The 21943-nt window shown below is 39.9% G+C and overlaps 2 protein-coding genes across 5 annotated transcripts in view; both read right to left on the reverse strand.

Moving 5' to 3' along the window:
* ZNF761 (zinc finger protein 761) overlaps positions 1–21502 on the reverse strand; it is a 113326-nt gene extending 91824 nt beyond the window's left edge. For both annotated transcript variants that reach the window (XR_010939046.1, XM_067719322.1), the window contains exons 1-3: positions 21455–21502; positions 16229–16320; positions 14729–14855 (exon numbers count right to left, since the gene is read on the reverse strand). Coding sequence is in view for 1 of the 2 variants with exons in the window: in XM_067719322.1 (XP_067575423.1) it covers positions 14729–14855; positions 16229–16243 (142 nt within the window). In the remaining variant the exon portion in view is untranslated. The remainder of the gene's footprint in view (positions 1–14728; positions 14856–16228; positions 16321–21454) is intronic.
* On the reverse strand, positions 5185–21588 carry LOC137214825 (zinc finger protein 677-like). Of its 3 annotated transcripts, XM_067719123.1 has the most exons (4): positions 21455–21588; positions 16229–20150; positions 6949–8263; positions 5185–5306 (listed from the first exon to the last, which is right to left on the reverse strand). In XM_067719123.1, the coding sequence occupies exons 2-3, from the start codon at positions 16404–16406 to the stop codon at positions 6957–6959; spliced, it is 1485 nt and encodes a 494-aa protein (XP_067575224.1). In that variant the 5' UTR covers positions 16407–20150; positions 21455–21588; the 3' UTR covers positions 5185–5306; positions 6949–6956. The 3 variants fall into 3 exon arrangements, with proteins under 3 accessions (XP_067575224.1, XP_067575222.1, XP_067575223.1); XM_067719121.1 differs by lacking the exon at positions 5185–5306 and having other exon boundaries at positions 6742–8263; XM_067719122.1 differs by lacking the exon at positions 5185–5306 and having other exon boundaries at positions 6742–8263; positions 16229–20065; positions 21455–21586.
* Between the last annotated feature and the right edge of the window lie 355 nt (positions 21589–21943).

The raw sequence follows: 21943 nt of genomic DNA on the forward strand, positions 1-21943 counted from the left end.
CTAATGTGTAATATAATTGCTAGTGTAGAACAATTTTTAATAGTTTCTGATCATGTATTCATGAATATATTAATTCATGAGTAAAAGTATTAACGACAAAGGTAGATTGTCTTATATTTTAACCTTTAAGAAAGTATGCAAAATGGAATCTCTAATGTGTAAAACTGTGCTTTTTATTAAGTTGGAATTAGACATTTTTAATCGATAGGAGAACATTTTTAAATAAGTGAAAGTATCACGATATATTTGTGCCTGACTGCGGCTATCTGAGACTCATCATAAATTTACATTTTTCTTATGTACTGATTCCTTTTCTTCAATAGGGAAAACAGACTCATCAAATTAAACAGATCAAAGACATTTTCAGGAGGTAACAATTACGGTCTCCATTAAGTACTTCGTATACCCAGAGTTAGAGCAAACAGTTTTATACCAGGAACTGCCATTTCGATTCACCATTTCTGCACAGGCCTAAATGACTTGTAGATTCATCTTACTCTTTATGATAAGCAGAAGGTGTTATAGGCACACACATCTGCAGTAATCCTGAAAATTTAATATATGGTTTCAGTAAACGAGGCTGAACTTCAGACTGCGTTCAAAACTATGGTTCTTCAGAAAATTAAAAGTCAAGCTGCATTATCACTTCGAATCAATGCTGGGAATCAAGGTCATTGTGGATTACACTAAATCATACTCTATAAATTAGGAGCCATTATGGATTGACGTTGGATCTATAATCCTGATCTCTCTTTACTAGTCCAGCTCAAGTCTCAGAATCATTCCATCTTTCTGTGTGGCTTTGGCGCTGGACTAGATTTGAACCCTGAAGAATTCCTCTTTCTGAGATAATCACTTACCCCTGTTCCTGATACTGGCAGACTCTCCCTCTCAGACTGAAATAGAAAATTGTAACACGACTTCTTTCAGTTCCCAGGATGCTGTGCAATGCAGTGTGATGGTTTGAAAACCAGCACCTGTGTTACATGGGGGGCAGTCAGACCCCTAGATATGGGTTTACGTTTCTGTGACCTCCCCTCCCCTCAGAACTGCATTTATCTTTTCACTTTTAGCTGCAGTGCGAAAGCAGGCTCAAGAGGGTATGTGTGAAAAACTTAATTAACTTTTTAAAAGCTGTTAATTACCATTAACGCTACAATCAACTTGTCATTCCCAAGGAGACCATTGTAGTGCTTTGAGAAGCTTTTTCTTTTATATGATCTGGGGAGGCAGACAGGTTCTCATACGGAATGAGCAGGAAATACTGAGTTGACTGGTGAGAGTCTGGCAATGAAGCTCTTGTATCTTGCTGACTTCTCTGCTGCCCTGAGAAATTTTTCTACCCAACAGTGAGTTCTTTCCTAATCTTCAGACCCGCAAGCACCAGCATCAGTTAAGTATGAGCAGAGAAAAAGAACCAAAGTGCCTGAGAATTTCCAAGCCCTATAAGTAAAAGGCCATGATGACAGCAATTTATATTATAAATTATTGCATATATTTGTCCAACTCAATGCCAATGAATTTGGAAGTCTAAGTGGTGATAAAGATGCTTTCTAGTAAAATGTATTTTGCCAATATGGACCCATTCTCAAGTAGTCTAAATAGAAAAATATACATAGAAATATATAAATCTATAAGCCTTTCCCCCCCAAAAAGCACCTCAATAGTAAGTTTTAACAGATGCTACTATTTAACTGTCACATAAGTCATTGCTACTTGCTCAGTTCAAGAATGTTGAATGGTTACTACCATCCTCTACAACATTTTTTCCCTGCATTTTCAGCAAAATTGATTGCTTTTGTAAATAAATAAATATAAAATGTGAGTTCAACTAATCCTTTTTTCTGCATACAAATCTACATTTTTTTCTGGGTTTACTGTTCAAACCCTCCCAATTTCCAAGCCAGAAATAAGAGCAATAAGCTAGACTTCCCCAGTAACTACTACATCTATATACACACACACACAGAGAATTTACGTTCATTTGTTATTGCTATAAAATCAGAGTGACTAAGATTGTTGTGGTCTGATAAAAGAAGAGGGATAAGCATGAGATGGAGGCTTGGAAGGTTAGTAGGTTGATTAGTAGTAAACCTACTAGTAGGTTTACACTCTCTTCTCCATCTTCCAAGTCTGTGTTGCTCTTTTTAATAATCCCAGTTGGTTACCAGTGAACATCTCTGCGTTCGTTGCTGCATGTTTCCCAACTGTCAGTCCCTTTCTTCTCACAAGCCATAACATCAATGTAATACAGGCTCTGCTTTGCCTGTGTAAGGAATGCAAAAGCTCCTGATATTATCAGAAAGAGATAAAGTTATGTTTTTGTACCATGTTCACTTGTGTATTCACTCATCCTCACGGAGCTGTAAGTGAAATTATGGAAGTCACATCACAAGGAAATGGTGCACAAGACATAAAATTCTGCCCCATAATAAATGATGAAAAGTAGTAGCAACTGTAAATGAAACATTATGTAATTATTATGTAATTACTTATACAACTGAATTGTATTAATGTTTTTAGTGGAGTAGTTGAGTCAATGAAATTTTTAAAAAGCAGAAACAAAAAAACAGTAGAGCCTGACACAATCTGGATGTCCTGAGGATGTCTTTGAGTGTGTAACTTTCAATTTCACATAATGAATTTATCCAGAAGTTAACTAAACATGGAATTTCTGGAAAAGTTCCATGAAAATAAAGAATAGCATGTAGGATGGTCATTAAGAAACTGAAGAGAAAAATGTTCTCAGGGAGTAATGAGGTACCATGGGGTGAAGATGGAATGGAAATCAGTTTCAGAGAGTAGGTATATTGGGAGCCAAGTTATGAAATTTGTATGTTACATCGTTATAAAGATGGTGCTCATGTGAAGTATAATGATATATAGGAAGACAGCATATTTAATTTTTTTTTTCATGTAGCAATGGCCAGATTAAATGGAGTGGGGAAAAAGAGAGTATAAAGATGTTTTGGACAATTTAAAAAAAAGAAAAAAAAAACCATGAGGTGAGTGAGAAAATTTAAAAAGACATGATGTTTGGGATAAGATGGCACGGGTTTTGGCATCTGTAGAAGATAGATTTTTCTGTATAGTGTGAGGACGCCAGCTGACCGTATTGGAAAGAAAGCGATTTGAAGGAGTACTCTCATGTCAATTACATGAGGAATTAAGTGGAGGTTTTTACTAAACACACACAGTGGAGGAATAGTTATTTGGGGAAGAAAGTTATGAATCCTTTTTGTTTCTGTGGAGTTGATGGCAGGTGGATTTCTGCAGGAGCAAAACAGTTGTCTCAAGTATAGGAAATATTTTAATATAGCTATCTCTGTAAAGTATTAAAGATACAATCAATTGAAAAACAAAGAATGAGTTTGAAATAATGGATATTGATATGTTGAACCTTGTGGCCTGGAAATAGAGAAATACAAATTTTTAGCTGAGAAGAGGCACTTTGAAATATTTACCACATATTAGACCATAAACATACACACACACACAATTATGTTAGATTATGTTTGTTATTCATCAAGTAATAGTACTGGGAAATTGTACCTTAATAAATGTTGTAATAGTACCATTTAATTATACTGATGACCTACTGTAAAGTCTATTATATGGTCATGTTGTGTTTTTAATAGGTTAAAAAGCCATGACATATATTTTTCTTTTTTTTTTTTTTTTTCTGTACTTGGGCCTCTCACTGTTGTGGCCTCTCCCGTTGCGGAGCACAGGCTCCGGACGCGCAGGCTCAGCGGCCATGACTCACGGGTCCAGCCGCTCCGCGGCACATGGGATCCTTCTGGACCGGGGCATGAACCCATGTCCCCTGCATCGACAGGCGGACTCTCAACCACTGCGCCACCAGGGAAGCCCTAAAATAAAATAATTAAAATATATATATATTTGATGAGATTATGGCTGAAAAATTCCTGACCCTGAAGAAAGAAACAGATATCCAGGTACAAGAACCACAGCGAGTCCCAAGCAAGATGAACCCAAAGAGACTCACACCAAGGCTGAGAGAATGGCTTTGGAGGTGGTATGCTCTTACAAGAGCATAAATTGCTCTTAAATTGAGAATCCCATGAATTAGAATACAGTTACACGCCCTATAATGGGAAGGCTCACACAAGCATAGTGCCTCCTATTTATCAAATGATTGCACAGGAAGGTCCCTGTGAGCCTCACAGTACTCAACTGAGATCTGCAGGGCAGGTGCCACCTCAGAGGGGCAATCTGAGACTCACAAAGTTAAACAACTTGTCAGGACCCAGAAGTTCTGCCACAAAGCTCAACTAGTAATCCTCATACTACACCAGAACTATCTTTATACTCCTATTCTTGTCTCATGCTGTACAAAATTAAAAGAATCTCCCCAACTGTCACTACTGGAAGTGTGTGTGTTTTATTTCAGGAACTATGGCATTCACCAGTATGCCCATAAAATTCTCTTAGAAGCACTAGGAATGCCTGGACCCCGCTCAGAGTTTCTGTGCAGAGACATACGGTATTAGAGAACCGTATTAGAAGACACATTCCATCCAAAAGGTAAGACCTGTGCTTGTGCATCTTTCTCCATGGTCAGGCTCTTGAGAAGCCCTGCCTTGAACAACTAAGCTTCTGATTCCTGTTTTTAAGGACAAGATTGAAGCTCTGTTCATTCAGAAATGAAAGAATCACAGTGGTGCTTCTAGACTTCGGTCTTCCTCTTTCCTCAGAAGGTCTGCTCACTTCATGCAGGATCGGTGGTGGTTCCAAAACGAAGTATCCACCAAACCATAATACAGCAAACACTTTAAATACCGAATCCTCTAGTTCTACCCTTGTGCTCCTGATTCAGGAGTTCTTGCAAGTAGAGTAGACCTGCATTATGTGGGATGTAGGCACATCCACATTTACAATACTCATGAAACAGGAAGAGGTGATGAGCAGACAGCTGTAAGAATTATTGTTAAGACTCATTTATCATATCCTTTATTCTCATATCAACAAACAGCTGGATTTGAATTTTGTAAAAGCCACAGCAAACCACATTCCCTTTAACTTTTTATTTTGAAATAATCACAGATGTACAGGAAGGTACAAAGATAGTAGAGGCATCACCTAGTTTCCTCTGATAGTTACATCTTACACAAATATAGTACAGTATCACTCTGTGGACACAGTAAACAAATCTGTAACCAAAATGGCTGAGAAAATGTTTCTGCCCAAAAGCCATCACTGTCCTGGAGATTCCTGTAAAGATGAAGACGAAGGAGTTGGCTACAGGCAACCTGACCATCAAATCTGTGGACCCTAACCTTCACCTAGAGAAGGAAAGCAAGATATAATGGTAAAGAAGAGAGAAATTCTCCAGGAATCTAATCATAGTCTGTGATAAGAAGACCATTTCTATTGCCAAAAAAACCTGGAGGATCTGTTAGCTCCCAATGACTGACATATTTCTTCTGGGGGATGCTGCAGGAGAACCTGAAGCAATGGTTATATTTATCATTTCAACTGAAATTCAATATTCTCCACTTACCATTAGTTCTCACTGAGAAATATTTACTTAAGTTTTACTTTCATTAAGAGGCTTCAAAGAGTTGAATATGTAACTCTGAAAAACCTTTACAATGTAAGAATCACTGCTAGGAAGCTCAGTAACATCTTCATTCTTCACAATTCTTGGAGATGGAAACTACTACTATTTTTATTCTAAAGAGGAAGAAAACTTAAGCACAGGGAGTTCAGTGATTTCAATAAATTCACACATTGGTGAGCAGCAGATATGGGGACTTCAACTTAGTGGAGACGGTAACAAAGTATAGTATTTAACCATCATGATATACCGAAGAAGAAGTTTAGCTACGTTCTTCCAATAATCTAGACCTATATTTAGTTGTTTTCGTAACTTGTCAGCATGTTTTAGATTAGTGGTATGTTATTTTGTAGTTTTGGCCGTGACAAGTTTCCATTTGAGTAAAGATTTTTCTATATGCCAATACCAATTATGCATCAAGCTTTTGAGATCTTAATAAAATGCAGATGCTCTGACTGCAACACAGAATAACAGGAACCTGGCCCATGACCAATTCGAATTTAATGACTGTAAGACTGCGTCAACATTAGTATGGTAACAGAGAGGCTCTTTACGCCATGAACAAAACGGGGTGGCACCTATCACTGTAATTGAACAATTGCATGATACCCTAAAGTGTGGTAAATAAAACACCACAATACAATAAATACCCTACAATAATACCCTGAAGTGTGGTACAATAAAACACTACAGTAGGGCTGCAGGATACAAGGTTAATGTATATATACCACCAATGAACAAGTGCAATTGAAAATTAAAAACAAAAACCAAAAATAAAGGAAAGAAAATTTAAAACAAATCACTTTTTACATTAGGAACGAAATTTTTAAAAAGTTCCTTTACAGGTGTAAAGTTCCTTTACAGGTGTGTTTCATCATGGCAGCACATGAGAGGTCTGTGATGAAGATATAACATCATTAACAGATTTTGAACCTCAGATTAAAAGTCACTAAAAATGGAGCCTTAACAAGAAATCTAAGAATAAAAACATTTCATAACTTGGTAAGTGGGCCTTTTCAAACATCCTTGATCCTTTGACCCCCCCCCCCCGCCACCATCTCATGAATTTTAGATGATTTTTACTTTTAATTACTCTGCAGAGTGTAACATGATTTGACTAATCTTCAAGAAGGACTAGACTTAGTTCTCCCTACTAATAATTCCCTGATGCACGGTACATTCTGAAACCTGCTTAAACAATTTACCTCACTCATTATATTTGTAAGGGTTTTCTCCATTATGAAATCTTTGGTGGTCCTGAGGCCAGGTCATTTCTTGAAGGCCTTAATATATTCTCCTGTAAGGTTTCTTTCCAGTATAAATTCTCTCATCACTCCAAACATATGAACATTTAATAAAAGCCTTACCACACACTTTATATCTGTATCTTCACTCCATGTATATTCTGGTGTCTGTTGAGACTTGAGTACTGCTTAAAGGCTTTGCCACACTCGTGACACTTGTAAGGCTTCTCCCCAGTATGAATTCTCTGATGAACTGTAAGGCTTGAATTCTGACTGAAGGCCTTGCCACATACATGACATTTATATGGTTTCTCTCCAGTATGAACTTTCTTATGTTGAGTAAGGTTTGAGCTCCCAGTGAAGGCTTTGCCACACTCATGACATTTGTAAGGTTTCTCTCCAGTATGGATTCTCTCATGGCCCCAAAGGTGTGAACGTGTGGTGAAATCCTTACCACACTCATTACATTTATAAGGTTTCTCTCCAGTATGGATCCTCTTATGTTGAGCAAGATTTGAATGCTCAGAAAACGCTTTGCCACACTCATTACATCTGTAAGGTTTCTCTCCAGTATGAATTCGCTCGTGACCCCAAAGGTGTGAACGTATCATAAAGTCCTTACCACATACGTTACATTTATATGGTTTCTCCCCGGTATGAATTCTCTGATGCCTTGTGAGGTTTGAGAGTCTGTTAAAGGTTTTGCTGCACTCACTACATTTGTAAGGTCTCTGTTCAGAATGAATTCTTTGATGATTAGCTAAGACTGAGCAATGGCTAAAAGCCTTCCCACAGTCATTACATTTGTAGGGCTTTTCTCTAATATGTGTTTTCTGGTGTTGTGTAAGCAATGAAGGATGCGTTAAAACCTTCCCATTTTTATTACAAATGTTGGTTTTGACACTAGCAGGAATTATTTGAAGTGGTGAAACTGAGGAACAGTTTTTGATAGACTTCTCAACGTGATTACATTCGTAAATCTTCTCCTCAGTTTGAAAAATCTGCAGTTCAGCCAAATGTGAATGAAGGCTTAATCCAAGCCTAGCTTCCAAACATCTCAAACACTTGTTTCCTGAATAGCCTACGTTACTTTTTAGTTCCTTATTCCTCATATATGACTTGTAATACTTGTAAAATTGAGACATACTTCTTACAGAAACATTCTGCTTTAAAGGAAAATTATTCCAGGATTTATGATGTTGTTGATCTCTACTACCAGTGAGATTTTTGCAAGGGGTTGTAGTCACTCCTTTGTAACTTTTTTCTTCATGTTCCCACTGATTCGCAAACTTGTGCATATTTTGCTGGACTTCACTGAAATCAAAATCATCAAAATCATGACTTACAAGTCTTTCAAAAGCCAATGTCTGAAATAAGTCTCCATTATTAATGTCCTCTTTTGGTGATAATTCTTTGATCACACATCTGGTAGACATATCTGTAAGATATAAGGCTTCCTTTTAACCAGATTGGAAGATAGATATTTTATGCTGAAAAATGTAATATTACACCAAAGGTAAAACTCACAATTAACAGACTTATCAAGCTTTACAACCATGGTCTGCAAATGTTTAGGAACACAAATGAATAAGATTCCTCTAAAAAGAAAGGGTGATTACATGCAATTCAAATTATTTTCAGGAAAGCCTATTTTCAAATGCTCTGTTATCAAAAGTTACAATAACCTTGAAAGAAAAGGAATTTCCCCACAGGCACCCCAAAGCACACACCAACTCATGGGAGGCATACAACTGTCTAACATTTGAAAAATAAAAGATATTAAAAATAATCACTGGGGTCCAGTGGTTAAGACTCCACGCTCTCAATGCAGGGGGCACAGGTTCAATCCCTGGTAGGGGAACTAAGATCCCACATGTTGCATGGCGGGAGGAAGGGAGGGAGGGAGGGAGGGAGAGAGGGAGGGAGGAAGGAAGGGAGGAAGGGAGGGAGGAAAAGTTTCTTAAGAAAATTAATATTAAAAAAACACTACTGAATACTTGTATACAACACTAAAACAACACTGTAAGAATAGCAAAACATTATTTTGAACACTTGTTATACAACTATACCCATGAAAAACAGGCATACTGCAACATAACGATTAGTTCACTGTGCTTATATTACATAACATATGCTAAATATTAATTATCTGTTAATCAAAATAAACAGTAACAAACATTTTAGTAATGTGAGACAAATCCAGCCACAAATCATAAATAATAAGCATTTACATTTGTTAAATACACACACACACAGACACACACACAGTTTATGTGGAATTCTAAAGAATTCACCTATAAGACTAAAAGAAAGAACGTATTTCAGAAGGAGCACACAATATGAGAACTGGAAAATATGTTAAAAATCACTGATTTTGAAATAAAAGGTCCAGGTAAATATGTAATATTACAGAAATTAATGGGGAAATGTGACAACAAAACTGACAAAGCAGGGAACGCCAAATGTACTTCTCTGTACAAAACAAGAAATGAACTCACAAAAACTGTCAGAATCAACTTTATAAGAACTCTGGAAATTAATCAAAGGATTACAGCTACCAGGAACACTCTTAACCAAGAAAAAGGCAGCTGTTTTTTCTTACCTTGACCCATCCCTGTTCCTCAGCTAGGCAGTGGTCTTGAAGATGAGAGCCCACAGGCTGGTACAGGTTTCCAGAACCAGAGGTGACAGAACAGACCTTATAAAGAATTTCAACTGGTTTGGTTTTGGTTTTTTGGTTTTGTTTTTCTTGTTTTGATCTGCATGATGGATACCTAAAGGACTGGCTCAAAGTACTTGCAAAACTATACCTAGGTGGAACTGCTAACCTGAGGGCTTGGTCAAAAACATTTAAAGGTAAATATACTAGCCACTGCCACCTAGGGCAAGGGATAACAATTTGGGCAAACAATGGACAAATCGAAAACCCTGAGAAAAATGTGGGGAGTGAGTTGTACTGGGAATTAAGGACTTTGAAAATCTCCCATATATTCCAGGGAATCTAGATAGATTTGGGCATGCCTAGGACTGGCAATATAAGAAAAGACCTGAGAAGCTCCTAAGCCCTCATGTCCAGCTGAACATCAGATTTTCTGCAAGAAGTGAATGCTAAGGCAGAGTTGTAAACTCCTTGCCTGACCGTTTAAGGAATTCTCCAACACAAAGAGCTCATCTACAAAGAATATAAGGCGGTTTTGTTTTGGTTGTGGTTCCAGGTGTTTAAGGAAATCTGTCAAATCACTAATTGACCAATAAGTCAACAAAGACTTCAGTGGCCACACACAGCAATGAAAACACATCACACAAAATTAGTTGAGAGAAATAAAGACACAACAGCAGTCACAAGAAACAACAACAAAATCCAGGGGGGTGAGCATGGGGGGAGGAGTGGATTATGATTTCCAAGGTTTCAACATACTCAAAATATCCCATTTGTTAAACAAAAGGTTACAAAGCAGGCAAAGAAACAATAAAGTATCAATATAACCCATACAGAAAAATGAATAAATAAATAGCATAAATTGTCCATAATGGAGCCTAAACTTTGGACTTAATCAACAAACACTTTAAATCAACTAATTAAGCTAAAGGGAATGATGGACACAGAATCAATGAAAGTAAGGAAAACAGTGTTTAAACAAATAGAGAATATCAATAAAATGATAGAGCTTATAAAAAGAAACTGAACAGAAATTCTGGGGCTGAAAGGTAAATTTATCAAAATGAAAAATTTCCTAGAGAGGTTCAGCACCAGATTTGATTAGGCAAAAGGGAGTACCAGCAAACTTATAGGTAGATCAGTCAGAATTACCTAGTCTAAGGAGCAGAAATTTAAAAAGACTGAATATAAATGAACAGAGCCTAGGAGACCTGTAGATACCATCAGTGGACGAACATACGAATAATGGGAGTCCCAAAGAGAAGGAGAAAGAAGGCAGAAAGAATATCAGAATATGGTCAAATATTTCTTAAATGTGAGTAAAGACATGAACCTACAAATCTAAAAACTGAATGAACTGCATGTAGGAAAACTCAAAGAGAATCACACGATAACAAATTATAATCAAACTGTTAAAAGACAAAGGGAAAGAGAGAATCTTAAAAGCAGCAAGGGAGAAGGCAGGTATTTGTCATATACAAAAGATCCTCAGTAAGATTAAAAGCTGATTTCTTGCCAAAACCATGGAGTCCAGAAACAGTGGATGACGTATTTGAAGTGTTGACAGAGGAATAAAAACTGTCAGCCAATTCTATCTCTAGAAAAACTGTCTTTTAAAAATGAGGGAGAAATTATGACTTCCAAGATAAACCAAAGTTGATGGATTTTCTTACGACTAGACCTGCCCTATAATAAATAAAAGAGAGAACACTTCTTTTTTTTTCCTTTTCCATTGTGGTTAATTACAGGATATGGAATATAGTGCCCTGTGCTATACAGTAGGACCTTGTTGTTTATCCATTCTATATATAATACTTTGCATCTGCTAATCCCAAACTCCCAATCCATCCCTCCCCTACCTCTCCTCCCCGTTGGCAACCACAAGTCTGAAAAGAGAGAACATTTCTTAATTCATTCTATGAGGCCAGCATTATTCTGATACCAAAGCCAGACAAAAACAGCTCAAGAAAAGATACTACAGACCAACATATTTTATGAATATAGATGAAAAATCCTCAACAAAATACTAGCCAATTGAATACATAGCATATTAAGATTATATATCATAAAAAAGGCAGCCTTGTTCCAAGAATTCAAGGGTAGTTGGTTCAACATATGGAAATCTATCAATATAATAGCCCACATCAATAGTAGGAAGGGGGGGGACCTACATAATCATCTCATTGTATGCAGAATAGATATTTGAAAAAAATCCAGAAACCGTCATGATGAAAACAGTCAGCATACAGAAAGTGAACTTCCTCAACCTGATAAAGATCATTTATGAAAAACTCACAGCTAATATCATACACAGTCAATGATGAAATAATAAAAGCTTTCCACCTAAAATAAGAAATAAGACATGATGCCCACTTTCACCACTGCTATCCAGCTATTCAATGTTGTACTGGAAGGTCTACCCAGAGCAATTAGGCAAGAAAAAGAAATTAAAAGTATATAAATTGGAGAATAAAAAGGAAAATTATCTCCATGAGCAGATGACACAATCCTGTATAACGAAAATTCCATAAAATACACACACACACACAAACAAGACCTACTAGTCTTATAAGCGATGTCAGCCAAGTTGCAGGATACAGTATCTACATGTGAAAATCAGCTGTGTTTCTATACATCAACAATGAACAATTTGAAAAAAATTTTTTTAATAATTCCACTTACAATAATATCCAAAGAATAAAATACCGAAGAATGAATTTAAGCAAGGAGATGAAAGACATATAGACTGAAAACTACAAAACATTGCTGATATAGATAACTAATAAGGACCTACTGTATAGCACAGGGAACTCTACTCAATACTCTGTAATGGCCTATACGGGAAAAGAATCTAAAAAAGAGTGGATATCTGTATATGTGTAACAGATTCACTTTGCTGTACGTCTGAAACTAACACAACACTGTAAATCAACTATACTCCAATAAAAATTTTAAAAAAACATTGTTGATAGAAATTAAAGAAGACCTAAATAAATGGGAAGACACTCCATATTTATGATAATATTTACCAACATGGTCTATAGATTCTATGTAAACACTATCAAAATTCCAAGAACATTTTCTGGAAAAATGGAAAAGATGATGAAATTCATACGGAACCGCAAACGGCCCTGAACAGTCAAGACAGTATTGCAAAAGATATGATATACACAGAATAGATAAATCCACAGAGACAGAATGCAGACTGGTAGTTGCCAGGGACTGGGGACAGAGGAAAATGTTGAGAAACTGCCTAGCAGGGAATGAATGCTAATCATACTTTTTTGAACAATAAACAATGGCATACACATGCAATGAACACTGTTGCAAGAACAACAGTTTGGCCAACGGTCTCACTGATATGTGGTTATGAACTTGCAATTTTCTCCCTAGAATAAATTCCTGTACCTGAGACAACCCCAAATCAAACAGGATGATCATTAGTATACTTAATCAACATTGCCACACTGCCCTTCAGAGACACTTTTGTGATGATCCACAAAACCCAGAAGGACAACTGGAACCATGTGTGCCAGGCTCTCATGATACTTTCTACCTCAGCATCCTGGAACATGCTGACCACTCTACTCAGTTACTTCAGAGGGCACTTGCCCATGAAGCAGGATGATACTGTAACATCTAGATCAAAGCATTCTCCACTCAGAATTTTACCCAGTGAAACTCCTCGTGGGAGAGTTCACTAGAGCTTCTCCAGCACCTAAGGGGTGGGTTATCACAGCAGAAAACAGAGAATAACATTTCAGACACCAAGTAGGTGTATTTCAGAAGCAAATTTCAGAGGCAAAATCACACACACTCAAAAAAACATGGAAATCAGGTAGAGCCCAAGTTTTCCCACATTTGCATACTAAGTAGGCACTGCAAGAGAGAGAAAAATAAAAGATACGAGAGTAAAGCAAGGGATTCAGATTTTGTGGGATGTTGAAATGGGCCTTGGGGTCTGCCTACAAACCCCAAAATGTGCCTGAGATATGCCCCCCCCGAAGGACTGGGGATCAAAGAAAGGTTCTCTCTGCCCACTGTCTTTACAATACTGCTGAGGAACAATCTCAAAAGATTCATGCTAGTCCCATGATACATGCTCCTAAAGGCAAAAGCAGAAACGAAGAAACGTCTGAGGCACCTGAAGGGGCACAGAGGGCTTGAGACAGGCCCCTGTACTTGCCTGGGGCCCCAGATGCAGTGGATGGGCAGCCCGTGTCCCCCATCCCCAAAAGAAGGTCTCTCACGTATGTGAAATGGGGATGGAAGCCAGAGAAGGAGAGGAGCCGGGACAAGGGAGACCTCAGCTCCATGTGTGTGGACTGAGAACTGAGTCTAGAATGAGAGGCTGGTCCCCCAAAGTCCAAATACAAAAACAGTCACAGACGGCAGGTAACAGAAAGTTGTGAGTCAGGATAAAGACTTTGCCTTTGTCTTTGCAACGAGATGGAATACCACTGGGACGGGAGGAAACTTTAAGACACATGAATAAGAGGAGGGGAAGTACAATTTCCTTCGAGAGCTCACAGCAATAAACTTCTGTCTTCCCAAAGACCTCTCACATTTAGGAAGAATTTCCTAAAAAACGTTTGATGAAGTAGCCACCTCTTTGCCGTCTGAGTTCTTCCGTATGTTCGTATCGTTGATACATTCCCACCCACCTCATTTTTTTTTTTTTTTCTATTTTCACCTCACTCTTCAGAGGCCAGGCCTCTCTCCCCTGCTCCAAGATGAAAATAATATTCACCTCAGAAAGACAGACTCCTGCTTACATGAAAAAAGGTGAATGATGTGCTGTGCCTTTTCCATAATACAATTCCAGCCCTTTGCCCAGCTGAAAAGGACAATACAGATGGGATAGAATAGTATTTCACAAATTTGTTCAATGACGGTCTTCTTCCAAATGCTTAAAGAATATTTTAAATATACAGATATGTAGCTTTCTTCCAAGAACTACTAAACCAATAGTACAGAAGTAAAAGCGGGCAGATAGCTTAGAATTTCGCCGTAAGATTTTGTGCTTACTCAACTTCCAGAACCACCACCACCTAGCATGTCGTGGACAGATCAGCTGAAGAAAGAGGAGGTTTAAATTCCAGACACTCCATTATAAGGCCTCTCATTTCTGAATCAACATGGCTTCAACCGTAGGTGAACAAGGCAGGGGTTCCCAAGAGACTCAAGATAAATGCAAAGACACCCGAGGGCAGATCCCAATTTCTGGAGGGAAACTATCCTCACCCAGGGAGACCAGGTTCCTGTAGTTCTCCAACATCACGTCCCTGTACAAGGCCCTCTGAGCAGGGTCCAGGCATTCCCACTCCTCCTGAGAGAATTCTATGGCCACATCCCTGAATGTCAACAGTGCCTGAAATGAAAACACATTTCACCAAGAGGCCATCAGGAGAGTCCTTATCTTCACACAAAATGAGAAGAGGAGAGAGGCGCCAGCGCCAATTAGATAGAAGTGAGTGTTCTGATAGTGCCACAAAGAGAATCTTGAACAATATATCCCTAATTTTGCTTTATTACACTGTTCTATCAGAGGATGTCAAATCTACTAAATTACTGAGGAATTTAAAATTGCATGCAAAAAAAAGTATATATATATATATATATATATATACACAAAGGAAAAAAATTCAACAAAGCGTTGTCTATACACAGGTTCCAGACATTATACACCAAATGATAACTAACTTCCAGTGAGGTACAGTAATGTCTTTAGGGATGACAAAGTTCACAGTAGCTTTAAAGAAAGGTGAGAACTGAAAAAATGGGATAATGATAATCACAGTAACAACCAAAAGTTACCATACAGTAAGCATTACTCCAAATGTTTTATAAGTATTAACTCATATAACAACATAGCATCCAATTTATTCCCACCTTACAGAGGACCCAACTCTGTTATTCAACAGCTAATAAATGGCAGCCATCACCTGAACCAGGTGGTCCAGCTTTAGAACAGAACCTACAGCATCATACATTTAAGTATCAGATATGACATTAAAAGTACGATGACACAGTTGTTTCCTAACTGAGAAAACCTGAAACAAGTTCAAGGCTGAAAACACAGAACTGGCTGAAAGGTCAATACATATACACGTACACACACATGCGTACATACAATGAGCACTGTCCTTACTGCTCTTAACTCATTAACATGGCACGGTAGGAGAAAACTTAAGGACATGGAAAGCATGTAAGACACTTTCAAAGTTAAAATAAATATAAGACTTATTTATGAAATGATGGTGTTGTTTAGACACACCATGGGTTCCTGCTCACATACACAAGTGGGTGCACTATAAACATACACACCAAAATTAACTGAAATAAAAGTGGTAGTGTCTAAAATGACATTTTTAAAATACATCTTCATTTTCTATTATTTTTTACTTGTGTATTTCAGCATTTTTGGTACAATGAACATGTATAAATTGTACTAAATTTAATTAAGATTGTCAACATTATTCTATAGTAGCCTGGTTATTAAAAAACACTGCAAAAATTGAGAAAAAATACATTAGAAAACTTAACTTTGATCTCCATAAATACATAGAGTGTGTAAAAATACAGAAGAGAATCTGTGTGGCGATGAGAGAAGACTGAAGGAAGGCCGTGGGGCGAGTCCGAGCAAACCCGTCAGGCAGGATACTTGAGAGTGAGAGATTATCAAGTCCAAATGGCATTTCAGGACAGAGAGGACTGAACAGTAAACTAAGAATATGATTTTACCTGAGAAACAGTCATTCCTGACTCCTTGTCCTTTCCTCTTCTTCCTCTTCAGGGCTTCTTTCTCAGGCAAGGTGAGTCCTGAGATGTCAGTCCTGAGTGTCAAAAGATGCTGTTTAATGCTTGGAATCGACACACCCCCTTCCTGTACCACAACCACACACAGGGAGGACCTCAGCATGTGGAACAGACGGTCCTCTGCTGTAAGGCTTTTGACCCCTTTCTTCAGAACTCACTCCCCTCCTGGTTAAGCCACACACAAGCTGCAGCAGTGGGGACCTAGGAAGGATTGACCCTCCCCTTCAGGTCAGAGACCCAGTCCTGACCGAAGGCCATGCAGAGGACAGCACCCCCTCCACCCCTCTAGTTTAAGGGCCGGTCTCAGTCCTCACAAACAGATGAGCCAGAGCCCTAGTGCTCAGGGCTGGATACAGATTCGATCACCTGAGGCTACTTAGTCAGCCATGACCTAGAAGAAAACTCTACAGGAACTGGGCACAAAAGAGGTATCTGAAAATGGCTCAGCAATCTAATGGCAAGTCAGGGTTGAGCATCATTCAGAGGGGTCAACTCCAGCACACCTCCCACTCTGTGGCCCTGCTCTCTCCTCGGGCCCTGCCCTCTGTATCTGGATAGTGGAATGGGAAAGAGCAGAGAGAAACACACAGAGCAGGCATTACAGGCTAGGGCGGGGGGAGGAGTGTGGCTGCAAAGTTAAATGAGAGACTCAGAAAAGGCCCCGCTGAGAATGGGGGCAGGTGTGTTATCAGAACAAAGATCTGGAGGAGGAGGTTCACCATGTGCATTGGAGGGGTCAAAGAGTTCTAGGAATCCCTGACTGACTAGTTCTAGGTGACCCTGACTCCGGGAAAAGCAGAGCCATCTGTGTGGCTCAGTCTCAGTGAGAAGGGAGGAAACAAGCAGGAGACGATGCCACACGAGTACTGCAGGAAGCAGATCAGCAAGGCCCGTGGTCTTCAGACATTCTTCTACCCCATCCCAAGTGAATTTTGGAAACTATGTATTGTCTCATCCACCTTAACATCTAATTCTTTTGTATCTCAAGTTAAAACACATATGAATAATGTAATATCCTGTGTATTTGAAAAGCAGCCAAGATGGTCACACTGGCCCCAGGAGGTATGCCACAGCTCTTAACGGAAATGTGGAGGGCTGTAGGGTCCAGGAGCTAATGTCTGCACAGTGTGGCAAGAAGATGCCTGTGAGATGCGCCAGCAGGGACGTGAAGGGTACCGCTGGACAACAGGAGTCTGGAGTTCAGGGCTGAGGTCTGAGAAGGAGATGTGGAACTGGGAGATGTCAGGGTGTCTAAAGCCATAAGATAGGATGATATGGAAAGTCACTGAGTGCGGCCAGAGAAAAGGTCCCAGATGGAGCTTGGGGTCCTGCCCCCATCAGCGACCAGGGGTTGAGGCAAAACCAGGAGAAGAAAATGAAAAGTGAACAAGGAGAAAAGAAAATTGAAACAGATGGCCAGACTTAAAATGATAGTTTAAGTTTATCTTTAAATACTGGGATGTCCTGCAAGCCATGAGAAAACAAAGAAAAGTGTTTAACGGAAGAGGGAGTGATCAACAGTTGCTGACAGGACAAGACAAAAACTGTGAATTAACCAGTGGGTTTAGAAACAGGGAGGACATTACAGCCCCTGACAAGGAAAGTGGATGGTAGATGGGAAAGCTTGATTGGATGGGGTTCCAGCAACAGCTGGAAGCAAAAGCTGACAAATGGTGCCATGATGTCCTCTTGCTTGAGGACTAATCACTGTTTGTCTTGAGAACATGTACATAAGGGGTTGTGTCTGCTTGGCTATAAAAAAGGGTGAGGTTTCTTTCTGCCATAGCAATCTTTTTGGTGGCGTCCCTGTGATGCGGGTATATGTCCAGAAGTGCAATTGCTGGATCACACGGTAATTCTATGTTTAATTTTTTGAGGAAATTACCACTGTTTTCCACAGCTTCTATATCATTTTATCCTTGTAAACAATGCACAAAGGTTTCAGTTCTCCACATTCTCTCCAATACTTGTTATTTTCAGTTTCTTTTGATAACAGCCATCCCAATGGGTGAGATACCACAGTATCTCACTGTGGTTTTGACTTGCATTTCCCCTACGATTGGTGATATTGGGCATCTTTTCATGAGCGTATTGGCCATCTGTATATCTTCTTTGGAGAAATGTCTATTCAAGTGTTTTGCCTCTTTTTCAACTTTGTTTTTCAGTGGTAGCTCTTTATATATTCTAGATAATAATTCTTTATCAGATATATGATTTGCAGAATTTTCCTCTTATTCTGTGGGTCGCCTTTTCACTCTGTTGATAGTGTTCTTTGATGCACAAAGTTTTTTTATTTTGATGAGGCCCATTTAACTATTTTTTCCTTTGATGCCTGTGCTCTCTGGTGTCACATCCAGGAGCCTGGATTTTGTCCCAAAGGCAATGGGAAGCCAGCAGAGGGGTTAATGCCAGGTACTGAAATGGTCTAACTTCAGATTTACTTCCGATGCAGAGATAGAACTCTGAGACAGACTCTGTCTCTGAGCCCTGTATCTTTCCTAGTAGTTTTCATCATCGTTGTTGGCCTGGCACTCTTTTAAACTTATAATTACAATGGTTACCCTCTTGCAGAAAAATGCCACGTAGATATCCATACAATATTGTCAATCATTTTAGGGATCGCTGTCATTCAGCAATCCTGATCTTGTTCATCACCTGTGTGGTAGGTAGGTTCACAGAGGCCCAGAAGGGAAGTTACCTTGAGAACATCTGAGCTGAGTGAGAACTGCATGTCACTGAATTTTGAAAGGGTGGCCTAGAAGAGTCAGTGAGCAGTTTGTCCTTATCATCTCATTCCCCTTTGAAAAATTCCAGGATCATGTTTAATACACCTGAGCAAAAGACACCTCTTTTGTGGTTTTAATCACCTTGATCCCAAGCATTTACTCCCTCTTTTGCAGAAAATCACAGTGAAACACTGAAGAAATATAAAATGATGAACACAGATTTTGGTGCTGAAACTTTTAAAGAGGGTTAGCTATGGAAATAGGATCAGTGCAAATTTCTTTACCATGAACAGATGGGCTGTTAGAACAAAGTTTCAAGTCGATCCAGCCCATCCTTCATTATTTTCACAGAATGGACAAAAGGGACTTGAGCGGAACATCTACTTTGTATCTCACAGCTCACTAATTCAATAAATCACACAAAGGGGATGAAAGAGGCTGCTGAATATTAGACTAACTCACTAAACTAAGTTCTAACCATTAAGATGCTATACACCCTTGCCAAGTATATACTGAAACAGTCTAAAATTATTTACTAAGTACTACACAATGTTCCAACATATGACAAAGGGTAGAAAGAATGCAGTCTTTATAATCTGAACTAGACACAATATATTCAAAAGGGAAAACAATTTGGGACTATTTTTTTTTTAATCTAATGACTTCTGGGGTCAAAATTTTTTTTTAAATTGAGACTACCTAATATTTAGAATAGAATGATGATAGCTGGTTATCACATGTCACCGAAGCTTATTTCAGAAGCTGATGATAATTTACAGAGAAAGGGGAATTCGGTATACTAAAATTTACCTCAATATGCTTTTAAAAAAAATGAATTAAATGTAAGAGGGGTGCAAAAATGTATGTGTCCATTTAAAAGAAGAAAAAGCAACGGTTTTAATATTCCCTTAAAAAGCACCACGTAGTGACGGATTCAGTAATTTCTTGTCCCGGCTCACCTCCCTCACACCATTCCGAGCAAAGATGGCAACGCACCACTCACAGACAAGTCTCCCCTCGTTGTCAGAGTAAAGGGCTGCAAATGGAAGCTACACTGTGAGGCGAATAATTATAAAACGCACAAGCCTTATAAACAGGAGTTTTGCAACTCTCATTCTCATCTGTAAAATTAAAACAATTAAGCAAATTTTAAACTAAATATATTACAAAGCCACAAGTCAATATATCACACCTTAGCCATATCCCATCAAGTCACCACTCACGCAAAATCAGGTTCCCCTTCTTTCACTCTACTCTGTATTTCTGTTAATCTGTTTATGTCTCCCTTTCCTTGTTTCTCTCCACCGTTCTCCTTTTCTGTGTTTCCTCTCTCACTCCCGCTGCTCTTTCTCCCCTTTTCTCTATTCCTTTCCTTACACTTGTTTTGCACAAGGCTTGAAACCTATTTCAACTTCAGTTTCTCCTTCTCCCCAGTCTGTTCCCAATCTCTATATATGTCTGCCTTTTTCCCCCTGCATTTCTGTGTTCCCTCTGCTCTCCATCACATTGTCTTTCCTATTACACCCCCTCTGCCCCGCCTCACTGCATCCCTAGCTGGCTAGGTTCTCTCAGCGCTGTTTCTCACTCTGCCAACCCTAAGCCCTCGTTCTGTCCCTCCACTCAGCTCCCCCAACTGTTTTTCTCCTAACCACTCTGTCTGAAGTGCCTTGACCTTCGTGGCTGGAGCTCCTACCTTTCCTCTGTGTTTCTATTTTCTTTTCTCCTCTTGCTACTTTGCCGAGTTATTCCCTTTCACTTTGTCTCTCTTCAAGTCCTTCCCAGATCCTCTATTTTTGCCTTAAATTATGCGCCGCCCCATTGATCTTTTTCTCCCTCTCACTTTCCTATTTCTCTTCATTCTCTCTCTGTCTCTCTTTCTCCTGATCATCCTCACTCCCTTGTCCGGCCGCTTTCCTGGTCTCCCCTTTGCAATCATCACTTCCACAAAGCGCCAGATCCCCGCGCGGGGGAGGTGACTTGCTCTTGGGGCACCCCGAGTTCTTCAGTCCTAAATCCCATCCTTCTGAAAAGTGTGTTCTTCCGAGACACTGGGCTTCTTATTAAGGGCGGGGGGGGACGGGGGGAGGTTCCCAGGAAGGCGGTGGGGTCTGCTGAATCCCAGGGCCAGGGAGAAAGCCAGACCTCTATCGGCCAAGAGGGACGAGGATGAGGGGAGACGCGCAAAGTGTTTGAATCTATCTCAAAAGTCCATCTGCCATGACGCTGAACAGCGCGGGGCGGGAGGAGTGGTCAGTGAAGGGTTTTACAGGACAACAACGCGGCAGGCGGGTCTAATGGCCCGAAGGCCCAAAATCCATGGGCGGGGAAGGCCTCGTAAATATTTTAACCGAAAATGAACGTGGACCCCAACCCAGCAGCGAAGCGGTCAGGCTTCGGGAACTCTCACCGGGACGCCAGAACTTACCGAAGGTAAGAGGCACGGGTGCAGGAACGTTAACGTCCGTAGCAACCCCAAAACTCCAGGCGTATAGGACTGTGGACTGAGACGCTCAGGTTTAAACTCAAAAAGACGAAAACACAGACGCCGACGTGACCCTAGGCCCACGCTAGCCTCTTCCGGTCTGCGAGATACTGCGCGTGCGCGCTTCTTTCGGGGAATGTTGGGGGCGGGGCCTAGGCGGAGCTCCTTCGGACAGGGGCGCGAATGGTGACCAGGCGTAGGCGGGGACCGCGGGGGGGGGCGGGGCGGAGCCGAGCCGGGGCGGAGCCGAGCCGGGGCGGGGCCGGGGCGGAGCCGGGGCGGACGGGGCGCCCCTTGGCAGCTCCCTAAGGGCGTGTTTTCTTTCCGAGTTTGGATCACTTTGAATTTCTTTCCTGTGCCGCGGAGCCGGGCTGCTCCTTGCCTGTTTTAAGTTGATGTTTCAAACAACTTAAGGGGAAAACTTAGAGTTGA

This window comes from Pseudorca crassidens, chromosome 20 (genome assembly GCF_039906515.1).
Source record: "Pseudorca crassidens isolate mPseCra1 chromosome 20, mPseCra1.hap1, whole genome shotgun sequence".
NCBI classification, from domain to species: Eukaryota; Metazoa; Chordata; class Mammalia; order Artiodactyla; family Delphinidae; genus Pseudorca; species Pseudorca crassidens.

What these genes read in the sequence shown, in the direction of transcription:
- LOC137214825 (XM_067719123.1), bottom strand. Translation starts at nt 16,406, where the DNA reads ATGCTGAGGTCCTCCCTGTGTGTGGTTGTGGTACAGGAAGGGGGTGTG. An exon ending in CAGGAATGACTGTTTCTCAG is followed by an intron (nt 8,264 to 16,228) that starts GTAAAATCATAT and finishes TATATCTTACAG; the next exon opens with ATATGTCTACCAGATGTGTG.